General features: G+C 40.0%; 1 protein-coding gene across 2 annotated transcripts in view; it reads right to left on the bottom strand.

The window, feature by feature from the left end:
• opn5 (opsin 5) overlaps positions 1–25,455 on the bottom strand; it is a 60,968-nt gene that overhangs the window by 14,074 nt on the left and 21,439 nt on the right. For both annotated transcript variants that reach the window (XM_072556598.1, XM_072556607.1), the window contains exons 3-5: positions 15,803–15,922; positions 10,588–10,758; positions 10,172–10,506 (exon numbers count right to left, since the gene is read on the bottom strand). In XM_072556598.1, the coding sequence (XP_072412699.1) occupies positions 10,172–10,506; positions 10,588–10,758; positions 15,803–15,922 (626 nt within the window). The remainder of the gene's footprint in view (positions 1–10,171; positions 10,507–10,587; positions 10,759–15,802; positions 15,923–25,455) is intronic.

Genomic DNA, 25,455 nt, shown 5'->3' with positions numbered 1-25,455 from the left:
ACAATTGGACGATAGCCAGAGTGAGCTGCAACTAAGTATGCCTCCAATTTGTGCTTTCCTCTTTCTTGGGGAAAGAGAGATTTAGAAGTGGTTTATTCATAAGGCACAATGGGGCTTTCAGGAAATGCAAATGCATGGAAGTAAGATTGTTGCCCCTCAATGGTAAGATGCTGAAGTGGCCATTTTAAGGATTGAGGGGAGAGTCACAAAAAAAAGTTCTCTATGATATTCTAACTTATCATTCTCTCCATTTTCCCATATCATATCACACCAGGGAGTAAAAAATTGAACTCTGGCAGTGGCCCCCATCCACTGGATTAAAATTCAGAGATGGGCCTACCTCCTCATAGCTGGGAAACCCTGACCTGATTTATGGTTTTCGGGCCATTGTCTGATTTTAACTGAAGTTCTATGTTCCCATCAGAGAAGTGGTCCCACACCCAATGGCTACCAATCAAACAGACAACCAGCAGTTCTCCAGGAGCATTGGCAAAGATGCCCATTGCTGGGACAGCAACTAATACACTAACAGATTGAATTTATCTCCAGCAACAAAGGTAAATGTGTGGGCAGGGTTGAATATCACTGAGCCCAGTTATGAACGCTCTGGAGGAGGGTGACGGGAGGGTGGAGAAGAGCAAGAAATTTGGCAGTGGCCAGAACATTGGAAGGCCCTTCCCTCATTAGATTTTAGCTGCCTGACCAGAAGGGAGCTATTCCTACATGTGACCAAACTGCCAAGATTCATCTGATGGCATCAGCAGGTAACATAGGCATCTCTAGCCACTGTAAAATATCAATGCAGTGCGAGGAGCCCATAATGTGGCCACTAATCTGTCCACGTGATGGCGAGCAATGGAGGGGAGGGAATGCATGTCTAAAATTCTAAAATCCAAGGCAAGATATAACAATCACATAGAGGACAGTAGAGTAATCAAGGAAAAAGAGCATGGATTTGTTAACAGCAAGTCATGTTTAATTAACTTGGTTGAATTTTTTGAGGTATCAGAGGATTCATTAGGATAACAACACTGATGCCTGAACTTCCCAAAGTTGCTTGATAAAATAATAGGCTTGCCAGCAAACAAACTCCATGGAATATAACACACTAGCAGGACATATGAAGTTGGCTAAGTGACTGAAAACAGAATGTTGCAGAGAACATTTACTTTTTGTTCAAACATGCCATCTCAGGCTCCTGAACCAAGGCCTTCTGGCTTAGAGGTAGGGACATTACTACGCTGCCACAACAGCCTTGGGGGAAGGTATACATTGGGGTTCCACAGGGATTGGTATTAGGCCCACTGATTTTCTTGCAATATATTAAGATGTTGACTTGGGTGAACAGAACCCAATTTCAAAATTTGTGATGGTGACACAAAGTTTGAAAGTGTGAGGAGGGTAGTAATATACTGCAAAACGGCATAGACAAATTGGTTGAAGGAACTGATACATCCATGAAATTTTATGCTGTGAAGTGAGAAATGATAACATTTGAGAGGAAAAATGGAGAAAAGCAACAAAAATAAAGAATACAACAATTAATAGGGCGCAAAAGACAGGAGACCTGGGTTTAAATGTGCACAAATTATTGACATTGGCAGAGGAAATCGAGCAAGTACTTTTAAGACAAATGGGTTCTTGGATTTTGTGTGTAGCAATATAGAAGTAAGGATATTATGGTGAAGATTTATAAGGCTTGGGCTGGTGCTGTATTAGGAATGTTGTGTCCACATATGGACACTTCAGTCACGCAAAGATTTGAAGGCTTTAAAGAGGTTGCAGAAAAGATTTGCAAGAAACATTGGAGAAACTTCAGTTAGGAGAGTTAATTGGAGAAGTTGGGACTGTTCTTCTTTAAGAATACTGAGAGGAGATATAATAGAGGTGCTAAAAATCATGAGGGGTTGAGGAGAATAAATAGAGAGAAAATGATCTCATTGGTTAATGGGGCAAGAAACAAAGACAACAATATAGGGCAAATGGAAAAATGTACCTGAGGAAAAGCCTTTTTATATAGGAAGTGATTTGAATCTGGGATGCACTGCCTAAGAGTGTATTAAAGGCAGATTAAATCTTGCCTTTCAAAAGGAATTGAAAAATATAAAAATAGTTTCCTGGACAATGGGGAATTGGCAGGTGAATGGGACCAGCTGATTTGCTGTTACAGAGGATTGACATGGATATGATGGACTAAATGGCCCCTTCTGCACTGCAATCATTCACATGATACTTTAAAGCTAAGGCTGGGAACCAGACATTATTATTTCTGGGTCCCAACTCCTTACTGCATAAGTGTGAGTGACACTATGCAATGTAACTGTGAAATGAAAAAGTCTTATTTTGGTCACTTGTGTGTTTGGTACATAATTAGTGGTGCTAAGTAATTTTTGGGAGGCAGACACTGGTTCTAGAGGGCAATTTTCACAGGCAAGTAGCAAACATAACTACGTTTGTCATTGACTTAAGGAACAGAGTGCAGCAGCTTCCAGATCAAACAAGTCCCCAAATATTAGATTAGATTAGATTACTTAGTGTGGAAACAGGCCCTTCGGCCCAACAAGTCCACACCGCCCCACCGAAGCGCAACCCACCCATACCCTTACATCTACCCCTTACCTACACTACGGGCAATTTAGGATGGCCAATTCACCTGACCTGCACATCTTTGGACTGTGGGAGGTAACCAGAGCACCTGGAGGAAACCCACGCAGACACGGGGAAAACGTGCAAACTCCACACAGTCAGTCGCCTGAGGTGGGAATTGAACCCAGGTCTCTGGCGCTGCGAGGCAGCAGTGCTAACCACTGTGCCACCGTGCCGCCCTTCCAACTGTTCAACCTTTCATTTATTTGTCAAGATGTTAAATGAAGAGCCACAATGAATAATGGCTCGGTGCTGTGCTATAGATGATAATGTGCCCCAGATCATTCACTCTTTAAGCTACTTGCCGGCTTCAGAGTTGCTGACACTTCCCACTGACTATTTTACTTGTAAACCTTTGTACATTTTGAAGATATTGGGAGACACTCTTCAAGAAAACCACTTTCAAAGCGTGCACATACGTGAACATGCTCCTCTGGGAGGTAAAAATGTAGCCCACTACTCTATTAAATCATATTGTGCATAGACATGTTAATATTACATCTTTCTGACTGCTTTAACATTTACTTTGTGTTTTAATTGAAACAATGTGACTGGAAAAAAATAGATTTGGATGGATGAATAAGAATAATCCAAAATCGTATAACCTTATTAAAACATCAACCGCAATCACGTGTATTTCACAAAACAAGAAGATTTTTTCTTCTGATGTTAATGAGAAATAAAGGTTCCCAAATATCTCAAAACAGATTTTATATCAAACAATGTCACCTCCTTTTCCAGATGTGAACCAAAGAGCAAGTATCAATTTAATTATTGTTAGTGTGGATGAAAGCTACTGCTGATCCATTTCAATATTACATAACATTGTCTACATAAGAAAAATAGAAATAGCATTAAACAAGAAACAACTTTCTGATCTAACAATTGCATTTTTCATAAATCGTGTAAAATCTATTCACTTATGGTTAATTGATTTAACCTTCTGAAGAAAAATACATAAACATCTAGAAGGACTTTATTATATTGCACATAACTAATCATATTATGCAAGTTCCTGGCACTAATTTACTGAACTGGAAGCTATAGGTGCATGGATTGGTTGGCCTGAAAGGTCTGTTTACATGCAGTATGACTCTAAATGGAAGATTAGTAAAATGTCAGCAGATTCCTGAATTTAAGGGAATGTTGGTCACAGTATTCCTAAGAATTGATCTGAAAATTTTATTATGCCAGAATTAAACTTAACACTGGAATTGGAATTGACGAAACATCTAATGTAGTTCACAAATCTTCAATTTAATAAAGGGCAGAGATGTAATGGCATGGTGTTTCCAGATTGCTATTTCATTGGCAAATGGCATAGTCAATGACCATATGTATTAGGTACTATTTAACTAAAATTGTTGTTGTGTGCATTTAACTCATTGATAACAAACCAAAGCCAAAGCTGATATCAGCTGACTGATAATTTACAGAAGCAGAGGAGATCCATTATTTTAATGGGAGGCAATTTTCTCTACCAGAATGCGGCCCTGACAGTGAATAGGGGTAAGATAAATTAGATAGGGAGGAGGCAATATTGTTACGCAACTAGCAATTCAGACCCCAAGCTAATGCACTGGGCACATAGGCTTGAATCTCTCCATGACAAATTTGAAATTTGAATTATCTAAAATCCCAAATTAAAAGCTAACCAAATGGTGACCATATAACCACTGTCCATTTTGAATTTAAAAAAAAACTGGCTCATTAATGTTCTTTACAATAGCAAGTTTATTGTCCTTACCTGATATGGTCTACATGCAACTCCAGACTCACGGCAATGTGGGTGACTCGAAAACTGCTTTTTTGAGCATTTGATTAACTGCTGACATAGGGAGTGATGTCCACATCCCATGACTGAATTTTTAAAATTAAATGTCTCATTTCCAGTGCAAACTTTAATTTGGGTGACTGGATATCCGTACAAATTGAAGACTTTGAATTCGATTGTTCAGTGCTTAAGATTAGATGTTCTGTGGCTATGTGTATATTGATTGGACCAAAAGTAGGACTGCCAGGATATCTAGTGCATGATACCATTCTTTACATATAACAAGCCAAGATTTTCTGATGCAGGTCCTGCTGCTTAGCATCACATGGGAAAATTTTCATCTTCACTATCGGGGAGTATTCTGGTAGAAAATCATATTCTACCAACAGAAGGTAACCTGCAGTCCAATAATTATCATTCAAGTTAATCAGGTTTAGCCTTAGTTTCTTGCCAATAAACTAAATCTACATCATGCAACATGATTTGGACATAGTTATGTCAAAATGAATAGTAACATCATGCCACTTTCAGTTTATTTAGTATGAAAACCTATGTACAATCTTGTAACAAAGTCAGTCAGGTGGACCTCATAGAATATGAGTTCCCTAATTGGGGCTGGTAACCTGGTATAATCAGGGAGCCCTTGCTGACAGATAAGAACAAGAGTGTCAGACATCCAGTTTACTCTGAGAGCTGGCTCTAATAGAGATGGATCAGTGTCTCCGACTGTCCAAGTGTAAATAAAGGGTGACTTGGTGATAGGATACAGGCCTCTGTGGAGTTATTTAAGTGGTGATGAGAGAAAAGCATGCTCCTGAAGAAATTCGCTCACAACAGTAATCTTTTAGTTGAGGTAATTGTTTTGGCATGATGCTGTAATTCGGGAAGTTTGACTCATTCAATCCTGCCATCGAAGTCTGGCCCAGTATGTGGAAAGAAAGTGTTTCTTTTTCAACTTTAGTTCCAGTATCTCATGAGAGGTAGCTGGTTCAGTTACCACCAAACGTAGTAAAAGGCTCAGGCCCAAGCTTGGTGAAGTGAAATTGACTGAGAAAGATTCACCTAGATTGGCTCAATGTTTTCTGATTAGTAAATGACTGTCTAAGTGAAACTCTAATTAAATGACATTGGATCAGATGAAAAGCAATGCCAAATTCTCCTGACAGCTTGTGGACCCACAGCTTTTTAGTTATAAGGAGGGAAACCTTTCCGGAAGCAATAGATACAAAAATCTTTCAAGATTGATAGATTTAATTAAGGAATATTATGACCCCAAACCTCCTCGAATTCTGAAAAGCTATCAGTTTTACTCAGCAATTTGAGAATTAGGGGAATCCATGTCAGGAGTTTTAATGAAGTTAAGACAACATGTGACTGTGGTTTAACCCTTAATGCGATGCTGAGAGATCAGATGGTAAACGAATTAATGATGCAACGTACAAAAGCACCAACTAACTGATGCTCAAGTGGACTTCATACAGGCAATAGAACTGGCTTTATCATTGGAAAATGTGGCAAGTGGAGCAAATGAGTTGCAGGGTACTCCAATGGAAGTGGACACTCTTGCCAGTCTGACTGAGCTTGGGAACAGCACTAAAATGAAGGCAACTACATCACCTCACTCAGGACATAATCTCTAGGTCAGCCCATAGCCAAAGCCCAAAACAAAGGCAAGGCTCAGCCTAAAAACTGTTTTCCGGATCCGGGCTGGCAAGTGTAGTAGTTGCTGTGGTAAACGGATTTGACACAACAAAAGAATTACACTGGACCTAAATTGAATAAGAGAACTCATAAGCCAATATCCAGGAGACTACACATCCTGGATGGTCCACCTACAGCTAGTTTAGAACAGTTAAATTGCTTAGTAACATCCAAATCAGAACTAATCAAAACATATGTCTTATTAAATAGTCACCTGGTTCTAATGAAGGTTGGTATGGGTACGGCTGTTTCAGTGATCACAGAACCAGTCTTTAACAAAATTCAGCCTGGACTGCAAACCTTAAGTCTGTTCAAGATCTCAGCCAGACTGAGAACCTAAACCAGGGAATCATTATACCTTAAGGGTACAACCTTAGTTCCAGTATCTCATGAGAGGTAGCTGGTTCAGTTACCACCAAACGTAGTAAAAGGCTCAGGCCCAAGCTTGATGAAGTGAAATTGACTGAGAAAGATTCACCTAGATTGGCTCAATGTTTTCTGATTAGTAAATGACTGTCTAAGTGAAACTCTAATTAAATATCTCAAAGTTTTTCAGGAAGGTCCAGGGACTACCAAAGGAGACCAGGCTAACTGGCATATAGATCAGGAAGCAATTCCATGATTCAGCAAGGCCCACCCACTGCTATTTACCTTACAGGGGAAAATGTATAGATAGAAATTAAAGGCAGAAATCATCAAACCAGTTCAGTTTGCACAAGTCACACCGATTGCAAAGCCCAATAGCTCGGTTCACCTTTGTGGGGATTTTAAATAAATGACAAGCTGGATAAATATTCAATCCCTCACATAGATGACTTATATGCAAAGTTGACAGCGGGAGAGAGGGGGGGGGGGGGGGGTTGACCTTCCTGAAGCTGGACATGAGCCATGTGTACATGCAATTACAATTAAATGAGGATTCCCAGCAGTATGCTACAATTAATACCCATAAGGGTTTATACCAATATATAGACCTTTTTGGGGAATCATCAGCCTGAGCCATTTTACATGCAGATGAAGGGAACATTTTACAAGGACCACTCCAGATTGTGATTTATCTCGATCCTGTGCTAATAACTGGGAAGACCAATAAAGAACATCTAGTGAACTTGTCCTAATGCTTAAATATTTCTCCAAAGTGAGATATGCCTTAGAAGGGAAATATGTGTTCCAGGCACCCCAGGTGTCCTACTTGGGTTACAGAGTCGACAAAACCAGGTTACACCCACTGGAAGATAAAGGGAGAGTGATCAAAGGTACCCTGGCTCCCATATCTGTACCAGAGCTTCAGGCTTTCCAAGGGCTGGTGAATTATTACCGAAAATTCATACATAACTTGACTTCTCTCCTGGCAACTTTGCATCAACTTTTAAAAAAAGAATCAGCCTTGGAAATGGTCGCATAACCAAGTCATAGCTTTCAGGGAAGTGAAGATACGACTATCACCCTCTAAAGTGTTGGCACACTATGACCCCAAGCGAGAACTGGTATTGACCTGCAATGCCACCCTGTATGACACTGGGGTAATATTAGTTCATAGGTGGCCTAATAGAGAGGAATGCCCAAAATTATATGCATCCAAAACTTTGGTTAATGCAGAACGTAAATGCACCCAGATAGGGAAGGTCATATTTGGAGTCAAGAAGTTCCACCAAACCCCTGATAGGTCTGTTAAAGAGGACAAGACGGTGCCGCCCATAACTTCAGGCTGATTTCAGGAGTGGGTTCTAATCGTAAGAGCTTTTAATTACAAGTTGGAACACTGTTCGGGAGGCCAGGTAGCAAATCCAAATGAATTGAACCACCTCCTGCTGGCAGAAACACCACCAGTGGCACCACCACTGGAACAGTCCATAGTGATTTTAAATTTTCTGGACACACATCCAGTCACAGCAGACAATACCAGACTTTGGACGCAGAAAGACCTGGTCCTGGCAAAACGTAAGCAACTAATGGTGATGGGGAAAACCAACCAGAACTGAAATCCTTTTGGGCCTGGGGAGACCAGATCACAGTAGAGGATGGCATATTATTATAGGGAGTAAGAGTGATTGTCCCAAGAAAAGGTCACTGCAAGTACTGGCTGAACTCCATCAGGGTCATCCAAGGGTTTCCAAAATGAAGATATTGGTGAGAAGCTACGTCCAGTGGCCAGGATCAGATGCAGACATAGCCACATTGGTGGAGCTGTGCCCAGAGGAGAAAGTGAGGATTGCAGATGCTGGAGATCAGAGTCGAAAATTCTGGCACTGGAAAAACACAGCAGGTCAGGCAGCATTCGAGGAGTAGGAGAATTGATGTTTCGGGTATATAAGTCCTTCATCAGGAATGTGCCCAGAGGGCCAACAAGGACAAAAATTACCACAGTTGCTACCCCACATTTGCAGGAATGTCTGGTTCCATGCCAACCATGCAGGTCCTTTCATGGGCTCAATGTTCTTAGTCATTGAGCCACTCAAATGGTTGGATGTGCACAGAGTTCATTTGTCAAACACAGGTACGATGATAGAAAAACTGTGCACATTTTTTGTAATTAACAGATAACAGGCTGTCATTTACCAGCAGTGAATTTCAGTAATTCCTAAAGTTGAATGGTATTTCACAGAAAAGGACAGCTCCATACATCCATTATCTAATGGTCTGGCAGAAAGGACAGTCCAATCTTAGAAGGTAGGCTTAAAGAACCAGCTATACTAGATATTAAACAGTCCCGGTTCCTATTTGATTATCGGATCATCCTTCTTGGAACTACAGGGATAGCTCCAGCAGAGTTGCTAATGGGCAAAAGATTCCGCACCACAGTAAATCTGATCTTCCCCCAAAATGAGAATTGAAGGGTGAAAATGGCAACAGGAACATCAATGGCAGACACAAGACTCCTCTAAGTGAGAAAGGTAGTTCACTTCAGGGGATGAAGTTTTGGTGTAGGAACAATGGCAATGGCCTTGCATGAGTAAAAGACGTGGATGACGCAAGGTCAGGTCCAGTGACATAGACAATGTGGGTTGGTGCAACAGTCCTGAACAAGCACCTGGATAATAGGAAAACTGCAAACTCGCAAATAGTGCGGGAGCAAAATGTACCGAGCTCCTCAAAAGCCTTTCCAACTTTTCCAGCACCCTGCATTCTCCCTCTGCATCAGCCGTTGAAGATACCATGGAATCTGAGATAGACACGGTGAATGTTGCTGCCTTGACGCCTTTGCCATCTGAAAAGGAGAATGAATTTCTTCTGAAATACTCCACTCACAAAAGGCAAGCCCCTGTTACATGCCACCATATTAGAGGCACAGTTGGAGGAATCTGACCAGGTGCTAAAACCCCTCTGGAGGAGACACACACAAAAAAAAACTGGCCTATGTCCTCACACTCACAGGGGGATGGAGGTATTGACTATAATGAGGTCAGCCAGGAAGACCTCATAGAATGTGAGTTCCCTAATTGGGGATGTTAATCTGGTCCAATCAGGAAGCCCTGGTGGACAGAAATAGATAGGAGTGTCAGTCATCCTGTACACACTGACAGTTGGCTCTGAGAGAGCTGGACTCTCCACGTGTAAAGAAAGGATGACTTGGTGATGGGATACCGCCCTCTGTGGAGTTATTTCAATCTGACAAAAGACACCATCAGAAAATGTTTTTACCATCAGAAAATAATCTGAGTGATGCAAGATTTTCATTTGGAGTTCTGCTAGATTCTTGCCAAGTCTGCAGCAATTGAGGAGGAAAGCATTCCAGTTAATCTCTGAAATTCCCAAATATTTCCACATAATGTGATGTTGGACATAAAGCTGGTAGACTGAGCTATTGGTTGTCCTGAATAATAAAGGAGAAACCACATCATAAAATGTATTCTCCAGCAATTGCACCACAGCAGCATTAGACCCTAGCAGCTGAATTGGTCACATTGTTGCTTGTACTCTCTAAAGCAGGCTCCTCAGATAGATGGGAACCCTGTCAGGAAACTCGCAATGTATTTCCAACAAAGGGCATCTTTTTTTTGTGTCTCTCTTAAACATTGGTGTTAGACAAATAAACAAGTTACAAGTTACCTTTGTAAGTTTCATTTCCAGTAAATGTTTACTTCGAATTCTTGAATCAAAGTGTGCAACCTCTCTGGCAGACGATTTTACTTTGGCTATGATTTTTACGTAGGAGAATAGTATTATCGCTGTTGGCAGCACAAGGCAAAAAAATAGTATGCTCAGAATGAAGGCCTGCCCATCTACGGAGGCTTGTGCAAGCCACCAGTTCAGAGTGCAGGATGTACCAAAAGGTTCAGGTGCATAGTCTCCCCAGCCAGCTAGGGGAATGGTGGCCCAGAATGCAGCATAAAGCCAGGCAAAACCCAAACATATGAAGACATGCCACCTTTGAAGCCAAATACCTGCAAAAGTATTAAGATAGTTATTATAAATTTGGATTTGGTGACTGCATTTGCATAAATTTAAACATACATTTTACTTACCATATTGTAAATAGCAAATTTTCAGATACCTGTCCAGACTCACAATTGTTATTGTAATTAAACTACCACATCCAAAGAAAAACCCTGACCATCCATGCCAGCGGCAGCCAATCCAACCAAAGATCCATCGATGAGCAAAACAAGAACTGATCAGGAAAGGTTTACCTCCAACTGAAAAACATCCATATATAATTCATATGAGCTAAGTAAGAATATGATACATATCATGTATTGTTTTAGGGAAGCAAGTACATAAGATTCCATATTAAGAGCTTTGTCTTTCTGAAATATTACTTTCAAAGTCTTGAAAAAATACTCCATTTAAAAAAAATTGTTGAAAGTTTTAAAATGATTAACCATTTCATTAATTTTATTGCCAGTTGGCAGTCAGCTCCATCTACTACTATAGACAACCAAGACCAACCTTGATCATTTTCTTTGCTGATATGAGTGAAAATTAATTCCAGAGCCCCTCAAAATTATCCAAATTAGATTTTCATGGAAAATGTTACTTGCACCAGTGGCAAAGACATCAGACAGACACAAAACGCATCAACAACTTTATGTCAGCTTTCCATCAATGTAGAAAATTCTGCTTCTGATGTCAGCCAGCTTAGGAGGGTGCTACACAGCATTTTCTTTGGTGAACACGCTTCAATATTACACCTAGTTAAACTCCAGATTTACCTCTGTTACAATTAATGCAAGATATTGCAATATTCTTTGATTCACTCGAGAAAATACTGCATTAAGCATAAGTTAGTTATTGTATTGTAACTTAATGTTTGAGCAGACGTAAACTAATCTCTAAGAATGGTCTCTGCATTTACAATGTTTCGATATAAAGTAACACCATCAATTCTCCACCAACACACAACATGAAATGCTATTTCTCCACTATACTGTTAATGAATAAACAAGACTAAGAACAGCCATAGACCATTAAAAATAATTCAGGAAACTTAAAATAAACCGCAAGTCAATCTACTTGGCTGAATTTCCATTTCATTCACTTGGCAACAGATGTCAGCATGAATGTGATTTGCAAATATTATCAGCTAAATTTGCCAGAATTCTGCATTGGGAACTGTAAGAACTTTAATATAAAGCATTTTATACAAATAAGTAAATATCCACTAGATGGTGAAAACTTAAGTTAAAAGGAGCACTGTTGTCATTCTGAGAGTATTCAAGAAAACATAGTTTCTGGAAAGATTTATCCTTGCAGCCCTGCTATTTGTTTTTGTATCAGTGATGGTTTTGGGTTGGGAATTTAATTTCAATTCTCTGAAAGTGATTTGAAATTACTTAATTCTCTAATTGGAAAATATAAATATATGACACAATGTAAATGCTCTTCAGCCTGACATTCATGATGCATTCATGTAGTAATGCACTCAAGAGCTCACCAGAATTATTTAAATGACTCCAAATCTCAAGCTCAGTTTAGATGTGGAACATAACTGAGTCAGGGCAAGTTCTGCCCTGAAACACTTCTACTGTTTTTACAGTTAAGCAGAATATCAAAGTTACCATATCTGTTGCAGTGTAAGCTTTTTCAAAGTAGTTTTTTTCACTTTTGAATAATAAATTTGAAACCTTAAATATCAAGTGTGGCTTAATATAAGGGGTATAAAGTATTAAATTAGGATTTTTGTGAGTTATACAGAGCATTGGTTACTTGACATCTGAATATTGTTTATAGTTTTGGTCTCTTTACTTAAGAAAGGAGATAAATGCATTAGATGCAGTTCAGATCAGATTCAGTTCCTCGATTGATACCTGTAATCGAGGGGTTATGTTAGGAGGAAACGTTGGACAGGCCAGATTTGGAGTTTTGAAGACTGAGGTTATCATATTGAAACATATGAAATCCTTGGAGGACTGACAGGATGTTACACTTTGTGGGAAAGAGTACAAGGTGCCATGGTTTAAACATAGACAGGAATGCCTATCTCCCATTTAATGCAGAGATGAGAATGTTTTTGTCTGAGTGTCATACATTTTTGGGACTTTCTTCCTCAAAGAACAGTGGAGGCAAAATCCTGAAAATATTAAGGCTGAGATTAATAATTTTTTGTTTGACAAAAGAGTCAAAGGTTATTAGGAAATAGCCTAGAGGGTGGGACATTGGTCAGCACTACTGCCTTATAGTGCCAGGGTCCCAGGTTCAATTGGGCCCTTAATAAGGCCTTTGCAAGGGTGTCACATGGTAGACTAATTAGTAAAGTTAGGTCACATGGCATTCAGGGTGAGCTTTCCAATTGGATACGTAATTGGTTTAACGACAGGAGACAAAGTGTAATGGTGGAAGATTGCTATTCGGACTGGAGCCTGTAACCAGGGATCAGTTCTGGGTCTTCTTTTGTTTATCATTTATATAAAATGATTTGAATGAGAACATAGAAGTCATGATTAGTAAATTTGTGGATGATACCAAAATTGTTGGCTTAGTAGACAGTGAAGAAGATTTTCTAAGATTACAAATAGACCTTGATCAAATGGGTCAATGGGCTGAAAAATGGTAGATGGACTTCAATCTAGATAAATGCTAGGTATCACATTTTGGTACAACAAACAAGGTTTGAGCTTTTATAATTAATGGTAGGGCTTCAGGTGGTGTTTTAGAACAGAGGGATCTCAGGTGCATGTACAGAATTCTTTCAAGTTTGGGTCACAAGTAGGCAGGGTGATAAAAAAAATGCATTTGGCATGCTTGCCTTCATTGCTTTGTGTATAGGAGGTAGGAAGTCATATTGACATTTTACAGGACTTTGGTGAGGCCTCTTCTGGAATACTGTGTCCAGTTCTGGTCACCCAATTATAGGAAGGATAGTATTAAGCTGGAGAGGGTTCAGAAGAGATTTACCAGGACTTTGCCAGGTATGAAAGGGTGAGTTATAAAGAAAGGATGGATACGCAAAGACTTTTTTCACTGGAGCGTAGGAGGTTGAGAGATGATCTGATAGAAGTTTACAAAATAACGAGAGGTATAAATAGTGTTAATGGTAGTTGCCTTTTCCTTGGGACGGGGAATTTCAAAATGAGGGGGCATCTTTTTAAAGTGAGAGGAGATAGATTTAAAAAACACATGAAAGGCAAGTGCAATTACAACATTTAAACGATATTTGGATAGATACATGAATAGGAAAAGTTTGGAGGGATATGGGCCCGGAGTAGGCAGGTGGGACTAGTTTAGTTTGGGGTAATGTTCAGCATGAACTCATTGGACTGAAACATCTATGTTTGTGCTGTATGACTCTATGAATGTCCATGAAGAGTTCACACATTCTACCCGTGTCTATGTGGATTTCCTCCAGGTGCTACGGTTTCCTCCCTCAGACCAAAGCTGTACAGATTAGGTGGATTAGCCATGTTAAATTGCCCACACTGTCCAGGGGTGTGTAGGCTAGGTGGATTAGCCATGGGAATTGCAAAGTTATGGGGATTAGGTAGTGGGTGGGTCTGGATAGTGTGCTCTTTGGAGTGACGGTGTGACTTGACAGGGCAAATGCCCTGTTACCACACTGCAGGGATTCTATGGTTCTAGGAGATGACCAGGAAAGTGGCGGTGAGGTCACAGATTAATCATGATTTTATTGACAACAGCAGCAAGTTCAAGTGGCTAAATGACCTATCCCCTGCTCCAAAGTCATCTATATGTATGTCACATTATAAATTTCTCTTTATGATTTTTATTACCAAAGTCTATTGATTTTCGTCAGTAGGTAGCAGTACTAAATCACACAACAAACATCACTTGTACAGTTGGTAGAGCCCCTTAAAATTGCCTCAGTGATTGAATTTCTGCTTCCAATCTCTGGGTTCAGGCCTGCTCCGGGGAAAGTTGAGGGTAAATTAATGGATCATGAAACTATAAATTGGCTCGGTAATTTCCAGGCAAGAATACACTTTAACAATTACCAAACTGGCCTGTACAAAGGTGAAGGATGGAATATCAGGGCAACTCTGTCCTTGAACTTTAGAACATTGTGATTTATGTTGGATCTTAAAGGTCATCATAAATGTGGACCTTTTGTTAGAATAATCCACAGTGATCCCACTGCACTGAAATATCTCCATAGCCTTGCATCTTTCTCCAGTATTGAAAAAGAAACAATGCTGCCTGCCCTTCCCTCTGTTACAATATGATGTAAGAACCCCCTGGTTAGAGGAATCTCCTTTAACCTCCCTGTACACCTTTACTCATCATTTTAAATTGATGACCTCTTGACCTGGCCTACCTAATCAATTGAAACAGTCTTTCCCTACTCATGTTTTGATTGCCAGTCTTATCCTGAGAGTTCTCCCAGTCTGCTATCATTGTCTCAAAAGTCATTGAACACAAACCCTGTAGAAATTGCATAAATAGCTGTCTATTCCATTAGTCAGTTTCATGGATCTTCCACTAAAATTACAACAAGACAGTGAACTCTACCACACACTTTGAAGTCATTTAATAATTTTCCTCTGATCGCCTCCACCAAAAGTTAATTTACACCTCAACTTCAACAAAATTCTACCTATAATGCCTTCACTCCAAATTAATTAATGTTACATGCTATGCTTAATTAATCAGTACTTCTATATTTCTTGCCATACAAGTATGAAGATTCCATGGACTGCTTCACCATGCCAAACATCAGATGGACAAGAACATCAAGAAAACAAGACAAAAGGCTGTGTAACCCAAAACTAATCATGAAAAAATAGGAAAAATTATGGTAGGAGAGATAACTTGCCAGAAAAAAAGAAAGTAAGGTTTCTTCAGATATTGAAGAAGGAAAATTTATAGCAAACTGTTAGCAGCAGCTCTTCATTAGTGTGTTCATATAACTTTGGCCCTTCAACCTACTGATGACTCAATCCCAAAGTTCCATGACTAGGCATTTAAATATTCAAGCTTGCTACTCTTACAACTTATAATAAAGTTATAACTTATAACACGACACTACTATGGTGGCAGACTTCAAAGCGGCATTCATTGAGGAAAGCAGAAGTGATCAAAGATTTTCCAAACTTGGAGTATAATCCACATATTTCAAGATAATTAATCAGTCTGAGATCAATTAACTTGCTTTATTTGTTCTAAGGGTATGTAATCAGTCAAACACCAGATTGTGTTCTATTCCCCAGTCTCATTGGCTTGACAAGCCTTACTTCCACAATTTACAACTTGTGACCCCAAAAGAACATTATTCAGAGATAAACTTACCTGCCATCCCAAAATCACAAATTGCTAGGTTAACTGTCATCAGTTCTGCAGGTTTCAGTTTTTCCTTCTGTTTGATTGGCAAATAGATCACATATCCATTTCCAAGTATTGATACGAATCCTTAATAAAGAACAGAGAGGAGGCTTATAATTTTCCAATTCAGAGTAATATTCTTTCTGTACATTTATCCAATATAGCTAGAAATAAGAGTTTCTGTTCTGTGTTTTACATGGACAATATGGGATGTCAAGTTTCTTAAGTGTTATTTGAGCTTTACCCATCCAAGGAAGGGTTTACTCAATAGAAGATGCACCAGAAAGAAAATGATAAAGTTCTGTTGAATAGTATAATCTGAAATGCAGCACAACTTCCTAAGATTGAAACAGGAAGATTTTGACATAGGTGATATCTAAAGCGGTGTAGACCTTAAAGATAAGTGATCGCAAAGCAGAAAAATTACAATACAAATGCTCCAAATACATTTTTTGGATCATAAAAAATAAAATTGTTCTCAGAGAATAAAGATAAAACAGGATATATAAATTCATTCTTATGACCAATATAAATGGGATGAAATATAGTTGGTCAGTTGTAAAAATCTGGACTAGCCATTTAAATACTATGATTATAAAAGCAGATCAGAGGCTAGTAATTCTGTGGCGAGTAACTCGCCTATCTCATCCATGGCTATTCACCAACAAGTAACAAATCAGAGGTGTTCTAGAGACCTCTCCACTTCCCTGGATGGGTACAGCTCAAATAACACTCAAAAGAACTTGCCACCATCCAGGATAAAGCAGCCCATTTGATGGTCACCCACCAACCAGTTGAACATTCACTCCCTCCTCCACTGATGCACAATTGTAGCTCTGTGTATCTACTACTAGTGACACTGCATAACTCACTGTGGTTCTCAAACCTGTGATCTCCACCACTTACAAAGGAAATGCATGGAATGCAAGATTTCTTCCAAGCCACATGCTATCCTCCAATTGATCTGTATCATCTTTGCCTCACTGTTTTTAAGTGAAATTCCTAAAACATTCTTCTTAATAAAATTGTTGATGCACCTACCTCCCTTGGACTTATGATTGAAGGGTGCAGCTCACTACTGCCCTCTCAAGGACAATTAGAAACAAGTAATAAATGATGGCCAACCAGCAACATGCACATCCATAGAATCATAGAGATGTACAGCATGGAAACAGACCCTTCGGTCCAACTCATCCATGCCTACCAGATATCCAAACCTAAACTAGTCCCATTTGCCAGCACTAAACACTTCCTATTCATATCCCCACCCAGATGTCTTTTGAATGCTTTCATTGTACTAGCCTCCACCACTTCCTCTGGCAGCTCATTCCATACATACACCACCCTCTGCATGAAAAGGTTGCCCCTTAGGTCCCTTTTATATCTTTCCCTCTCACCTTAAACCTGTCCTCTCTAGTTCTGGACTCCTTATCCCAAGGGAAAAGACCTTGTATATTTATCCTATCCATGCCCCTCATGATTTTATAAACATCTATAAGGTCACCCCTCAGCCTCCGATATTCCAAAGAAAACAGCCCCAGCCTATCCTTGTAGAAATACATAAATGTATTTGTATAAGCTCTGTTGGAGTCACTAATTCCTAAGGCTCTTTTACCTTTATCTAACTGGATCCTGGTTTCTAAGTTTAACTCTAATATAAATAACAGAATTTTCAACAATGCAGTACAGCCTAGTTTCTCTCTTCAAGTCCTGAAACATTACATTTTTGTTTAATTGATAATAGTGTTACCAATCACAACACTGAATTCAAACACAGATGACATGGTCAAATATTAACATTCTAAATGAAAACCCTCGAATAATACTGATTTGGAACAAAAACGTGAATAGAAATCATATGAGTACTCATCAAGTCTCGTCTAATCAACATTGCAAAGAACATCACAAAGCTCATGGAATCTCACTATAGGTCAATTTCCTCATTGCTGGTTTTCAGAATAATTAAACTGTGTAGGGAAATATCAGGGAAATTAATGGAACACACTTTTAATAACTCTAAAAAAGTGAATTGAAGTCCTACCTTCATTTTCAAGTAAACAAAAATTAACCCATGGGAAGAATAGATATATGAGTTAATCTTTTCTCAAAGCCAACCTCCAAAATATTGTGGCTAGTAAGGTGAATCCTAGGAGTTGACTCCCGAGGGAGCATCTCAATCCATGTTCGCAAGCTGCCGTCCATTTCTTTTTCTTCTCCCCTTTGCTCCCTTTGGTTGAATCAGTCCCCCTAATTTTATCAATGCACTTCAGCCTGAATTTCAAATTTACTGTTAGTTTGAAAAGATCTCGGTTGACACCCCACCAACAGGTTTACCTTGGGATAGCTGGTAAAGATCTAAAAAACATCTAAAGAGGAGGACTTTACCTAACACTTGGCTTCACATTTCTAGATTTCTCTCGTCATCAAGAAAATGTTTCTACTCTGGGATATGGAAGCTATATCTTGAAATTCCACTCCTGTCTCTGATTTGCTGCTTTTTAATGATATTTTTAAAAACTTTTATCTGCTTACAGAGCTTTCCCTTCACCTCTGTAACTGAGAAACTTCAGTCTCCTGCCAAGCCTGTAAGTGGATACTGGTCTGTTTGATTTTTCATCTTCAGTCTGTTCCTGGCACCTGGGTAGAAGAATCAACATCTAGTGCTTTTGGATCTTATAGATTCTTCCAACTTCATCATCTTTCAAATCCTGCAAATAATTTTTTGCACCTCCTACATTCTTATTCTCATGAAAATAATTCTGTCAATACACTTTCCAAAAATCACTTCTTGGCTTCACTCCTTTGATCTATCTTCAAATTTGGAAAACAATTCATCAATGCACTCAAACCTACCCAGAAGTCATCATTATCCCACTCTGAGATTTCTGGATTTAACTGTGCACTTTTCATATTAACAGCATTTCTTTCTTGTTCCTTGATTACAGTGAAACTGTAAATGTTTAGGTAACTAGTCCAATGTAACTTGAGCTTTTGAAGTCCATTGATGTGAATTGAGTACTAATCCACACCCAGATCCTTCATTCTGCTTACACTTTACTTTTCCTTTTACCCTCATTGACCTCTCTTTTCATTCATCATGCGTCCTCATATTTCTCTCCTCCAAAGTATTACCCAGCCATTCATTTATTCAGCAACTTTTCTACTTGCTTGCTATTGGCCCAGATATGTATCTTTGTTAGGTAAGCTGACAGCTTGGAAGCTGTCTTGGTAGCCTCAGACAGCTTATCAAGGCAGTTAGCACTGGCTCAGTATGACCAACTATCCCATTCTCTTGAGATCATTCTCCTCTTAGTTCACTGCCTTCTTATCCTCCTTCAACTTCTCCCTCCATGTAAAGTCTGTAGCTCATGGATACTCATGGCCACCCTTATAAAATTGTTATCTCACATGGACTTGATAATTCTATTGTATCAATCTCAGATAAGGTCACCACTAGTCACTTTCTTAAATTCACATTTCTCTTCCCCGCCAAAATCTATTTTCTTCTGCATTCACTTGTGGAATAAATTATCCTTCAATTATTTACAACTGGATTTTCAAAATACCAGCTGTTTAGTTTTTGACTTTCCTTATGCCACATTTCTGTGGCTACTGAGTTCCTCAACTCCATCCTCACATCCACTTTCAAGTCAATTATTGTACTGATTGGATCGATGTCAGTAATGAAATGACTTCCTGCCAAGCAAAGAGACCACCAAATAGATCACGATTGACCCAGTGACTCTCTGGGAGCATAGTCCTCCTTCCCAGAAACGCTCCACTCCTCAGAGGGTCTCCCCACATCAAGTGACTGTAAGACAGTAGCTGCTCCTAAAGTCAAATGCCAATGCTCGAGGGTTTGCCCTTTCATTTGCTCCAGCCTATCCATTGGTGGAACTGACGAAGCTGCAGAATTGCCAGCCCTCTGATTAGCTTGGTTGCTCAGATAGACAGGCTTCTTTCCTTAACTGAGTGGTTGTCCAAATGGTGATATCACACACTGCCGGTGAGATTCTTTCAACAGACTTGCCATGCCTCACATGAGCTCATAATCTGTGTACTTAGTAGTAAAGATATTTTGGTAAGTCCCAGCCTATACCTAGAAAGGAATTTAAAATGCAAATGGTGCTGCTGTATCAATAAGTAGTGTTCAATCTCCTGAGCCAGTCCACTCCAGGTTGGCAGCATCCTTTTCTCTCTCTACTTTTCTTTTTTTTTTCCTTCTTTTCTCTTCATTTTCAAAGCCAGAGCAGTGATGGTGGGGCAGCAGCTGCAATGTCAGTGGTATGGACGAGAACTCCTTCAGGCTGCGGTAGTGCTCAGGATGGGCACTCCTGGCCATGGTAGGCCTAGAATCTTGACTCTTATTGGTGGCAACAGGACATCGGCTGCTGTGGTGGTGTTGCCTGGATGTGGTAGGCCAGGAACGGGGACTTGGCAGGGTCGGTGAGGCAGCAGCAACAACAGAGCCATGATCTCCTGGGGCATCAGTTTCATCATTGCTGTACTTGGGACAGGACTTCTTGAGGCTTGGAGTACTTGCAGAATTCTGGAACTGTGTTTGAGATCCAATCTGAACAGAAGATGAACTCTATTTAATTAATTTCTTTTTATTCTTTTTGAAACTCAAAATAGCACTGGATTGTGGTGCCAAAGCACTTTTCACTGTATCTTCCAGGATATATGACAATAAAATCATTCATTCATAATAAAACACTTCAGGACATCATGAAACATGTGAAATAAATGCTGGGCTTTATTCTGTCTGAGATCACAAAGACTAACATGCATTTTTGAATAGATTTTGTTCAGTTTTCTTAAACATCACATGTTTTTGAAAATATAAAAGCACATTATGTTATGGGAAAGATGTTGAATGAGCAGATCATTCAAATAATTGAAGATTTTTAAGACTGCAATAAGTCAGCTGGTAATTGGCAGGCAAGATCAGTAAAGCAATCTTTGTGAATCACTGAGCCTCCAGACTAATCTCAGGTTTCTTTTTATGCACAGGGTTCACAGTTCGTTTTAAAAATGTAAGTAAATCCATAGCCATCTCTGGGGCATTTTCAGCTGGCAAGCACTCAGTCTTCCTAGTCTGGTAAATGGTTGGATTCAGAGAAAGATTTAGAACATAGAACATGGAACATAGAACAGTACAGCACAGGAATGTGCTCTTCAGCCCATGATGTTGTGTTGAACATGGTGCCAAATTAAACTAATCCCTTTTGCCAGCCCTTGGTCCATATCCCTCCACTTCTTGCATATTCATGTGCTTAGCTAAAAGTCATTAAACACCATATGTTATCTACCTTTACTGTCATGCTTGGAAGCACATTCCACACTGCTACCACTCTGTGTAAAAAAACCTATCCCTCATAGCTTCTTTGAACTTTCCCGCTCTCACCTTAAACATATGCCCCTTAGCAGTAGACAATTCAATTCTGGGAAAAATATTCTGACTGTCAACCCTAACTATGCATCTCATAATTTATCAACTTCTATTTAGTCTCCCCATAGCCTCCATCTCTCTAGAGAAAACAACCCAAGTTTTTCTCTAGACAACAAAAATACTCCAGATACTGCAATCCAAAGCAGAGAAACAGAAGGCTTGAAGAACACAGCAAGCCAGACAGCATCAGAGTTTCTAGTCTCACCTTTTAGCTCATACCCTCTATTCTAAGCAGCATCCTGGTAAATCTCTTCTGCACCCTCTCCAAAACCTCCACATCCTTCCTGTAATGTGGCAACTAGAATTCAATGCAATGGGTGGCATGGTGATCCAGTGGTTAACACTGCTGCCTCCCTGCGCCAGGGACCCGGGTTCAATTCCACCCTTGGGCACTGTCTGTATGGTGTTTGCATGTTCTCCCTGTGTCTGCGTGGGTTTGCTCTGGTTTCCTCATACAATCCAATATTGTGCAGTTTAGGTGAACTGGCCATGCTAAAATTGTCTGTAGTGTTCAGGGAAGTATAGGTTAGGTGCATTAGTCAGGGGGAAATGTAGAGTAATTTGGTATAGGAATGGACCTGAGTGGCTATCTCTTCAGACGGTTGGTGTGGACTTGTTGGGCCAAATGGCCTCTTTCCACATTGTAGGGATTCTATGATTCTATACTCTATATGTAGTCTAACCAAAGTCTTATAAAGCTGCAACATGACATCCTGACACTTTTTTAATTTCCCGACCAATGAATGCAAACATGCCGTATGCCTTCTTTACCAGCCTATCTACTTGTGTGGCCATTTTCAGGGAGCTATGGACTTGAACCCCAAGATCCCTCTGTGCATCAATGTTCAGGATCTTGCCATTAACTGCATACTTTTCCTTAACATTTGATCTCCCAAAGTGCCACACCTCACACTTAACCAGATTAACTTCCCTCTGCCATTTCTCCGCCCATATCTGGACTGATCTATATTCCATCATATTCTTTGACAACCTTCTACACTATCCATAACTCCATCAATCTTTGTGCCATATGCAGACTTACTAACTCACTCATCTACATTTTTGTCCAAGTCATTTATATGTATCACAAACAGCAGTGGTTCCAGTATGGATCCTTGCGGAACACCACTAGACACAGACCTTTTCACCACTACTCTCTGCGTCTTATAGACAAGCCAATTCTGAATCCAAGTGGCCATGTCACTGTGGATCCCATGCATCCTAATCTTCTGGATGAGGCTACCATGTCAAAAGCCTTACTAAAATCCATGTAGACAACATCCACTATTTTAACCTCAATCACTTTTGTCACTTCCGCAGAAAAATTGAATCAAATTAGTAAGACATGACCTGCCAAGCACAAAACCACACTGACTATCCCTAATTAGGCCATGCTTTTCCAAATGTGTGCAAGTCCTATACCTACAAATTCTCTCTAATAATTTTCCAATCACCGTTGTGAGACACTAGTCTAATTTTGTCCTTTCTTCCCTTCTTGAACAAATGAACAACATTAGGTCATCAAGGACCTCTCCAGTGGCGAATGAGGATACAAAGATCTTGGTCAAGGCCCCAGCAATCTCCTGTCTTGTCTCTCTCAATAACCTGGGGGCGTATCCACCTCAGTCCTCTTCAAGAGACCCAACACCATTCTTTATCTCAAAATGCCTTAGCATATTAGCATGCTCCACACTAAATTTACTCTCCTCCATACCTTCTCCGGGGTGAAAACCGATGCAAAATACTCATTTAAGATCTTGTTGACATCCTCTGCCTCCAAGCACATATTCCCTCCTTTATCCTTGTGTAGACCTACCTTCTCCTTAGTCATCTTCTGTTTTTAATGTATGTATAGAATGCCTTGGGATTTTCTTTAAGCCTACTGGCCAAGATCATTTCATGGACCCTTCTTGCTATGCTAATTCCCTGCTTGAGTTCTTTACTGCTTTCTTTATATTTGTAATGGGTTTTGTCTGATTTTAGCTTTCTACACCTTATGTATGCTTCCTTTTTTCACTTTTGACTAAAATTCACAATGTCCCTCATTATCCAAATGTCTTGTACCTTATCATTCTTGTCCTTCCTCCTTATTGAAACTTTCTGGTCCTGAATTCTGCTCAGCAGGTCTTTAAACAATCCCACATGTCAAATGTGGACTTGACCAAGAACAGCTCCTCCCTATTAACAATCCCTAGTTCCTGCCTAATACTGATGCAATATACCCTCCCACAATTTAGTACCTTCCCGCGAGGTCCTAGCTTATCCTTGTTCATAGCTATCTTAAAACTTAAGGAATTGCAATCACTGTTTCCAAAATGCTCTCCCCCTGAAAGATCAGTCATCTGGCTAGGTTCATTAGTGAACACATGGTCCAGTATGGCTCCTCCTTTATTTGGAGAAGCCATATATATTCCTCATTTATAATAAGATAGATATGGACTGTAGCTTTTGGTAATCTGTTTCCAACTAACCCAAAACAATCCCTCATCATCTTGACCTTCTGCTACTCTCCCCTGATGTAGCCAAAGGAATGGAAACTCCCAACACTCTCGTGCTTGACTTCCACATTATACCTGCTTCTCCCACCACCAGCAACCCATCTATAAAACCAGCATTGCAGATTGACTGATCCTTATACAAATCACCCAGTTTCCAATTTCTGATAGATCATGTTTCAGGTTGATGGCCACTATGTATCTCTACATGTCCTGCTAGATATGCTGAGTATTTCCAGCATTTCCAGTTTTTATTTAACATACTGTTATTGCTTGTTTTCATTGTTGTCAGTCGAAGAATCTCTTCGGATGGCATGGAATGGAAATTTAGGAGGTAACTTCTCAGAATTACCAAAATGGTTCCAGCTCTTTAAGGTCAATTTATTAAGATAGAATACATAAACTTATTTTGTATTCTTTTAGTTTTACCAGTTTGAGGGGAAGTGGGATCCAATTGACATATTCAATAAAGAAGATGTAGCAAAACTTTTAACTTTGATAGGGGACTCCAGAAAAAGGAGCATAAAGCTTAAAATCAGAGCTCACCATTTAGGAGTCAAGTCAGAAAACAGTTTTTCATACAGAGGACAGTAGAAATCTGGGAAGTTGCACTCCACAACAAAGACTCTGCATGGAAGGTCTATTTTATAAGGCTCGCTTTTGAATGTTAAAGAATCTGGGTCAAAGGACAAGAGTTGTTGTTGAGATAGCAGACATTTACAATCTAATTGAAAAATGAAGCAGGCTTGTGGAGCTAAACAATTTACTCCTGGTTCTAATATCTTGTTTCTATGTAACTCCATCCTGTATCACTTTATGCAATCACCAGTCCCTGCTTATTCAAAAACACTTACATGGTTCCAACCCAAAAGCATTTTGTGCGCTCATTACTTTCTACTCCACACTCAAATTCACTTGGTCCATCTCGGACATCTCCCTCTCCTTTCTTGTCCTCTCCATTTCCATCTCCAGCAATAATCTCCAGACGGACATTTACTATAAACCCACAGACTCCCATAACTACCTGGACTGCACCTCTTCCCACCCAGTGTCCAGCAAGAACTCCATCCTGTTCTTCCAATTCCTCTGCCTCTGCCACACCTGCTAGGGCGAGGAGACATTCCACTCCCAAGCATCCCAGATGTCCAAATATTTTGAACAACGTGCTTTTCCCCCCGTATCATCCAAACAGCCCTCCACCACACCTCCTCCTTTCCCCATTCCACTGCTCTAAATCCCCTCCAATGCAATAAAGACAGAGTTCCCCTTGTCCTCACCTACCACCCCACCAGTCTTCGCATCCAACATATCATCCTTAAACACTCCCACTAACTCCAACTAGATCCACCACCAAGAACACCTTCCCCTCCCCACCCCTCTCTGCCTTCCACAAGGACCATTCCCTTTGTCAGTCCTTGGTTCATGCCACTCTCCCCCTCAAATCCTCAGGTACCTTCCTTTGCAACTGTAAAAGATGCAAAACATGGCAGCACACTACGCCTCCTTACCTCCATCCAGGGCTCCAAATACTCCTTCCAGGTGAGACAGAGGCTCCACCTGCATCTCCTCCAACCTAATTTCCTATAGCCAGTGCTCCTGATGTGGTCTCCTCTAAATTGGAGAGACCAAATGTAAGCTAAGGGAATGTTTCACTGAGCATCTCAGCCGGGCCT

This window comes from Chiloscyllium punctatum, chromosome 3 (assembly GCF_047496795.1).
Source record: "Chiloscyllium punctatum isolate Juve2018m chromosome 3, sChiPun1.3, whole genome shotgun sequence".
NCBI classification, from domain to species: domain Eukaryota; kingdom Metazoa; phylum Chordata; class Chondrichthyes; order Orectolobiformes; family Hemiscylliidae; genus Chiloscyllium; species Chiloscyllium punctatum.
The sequence above is the reverse complement of the archived record's forward strand: the minus strand, read 5'-3'. Positions and strand labels throughout refer to the sequence as shown.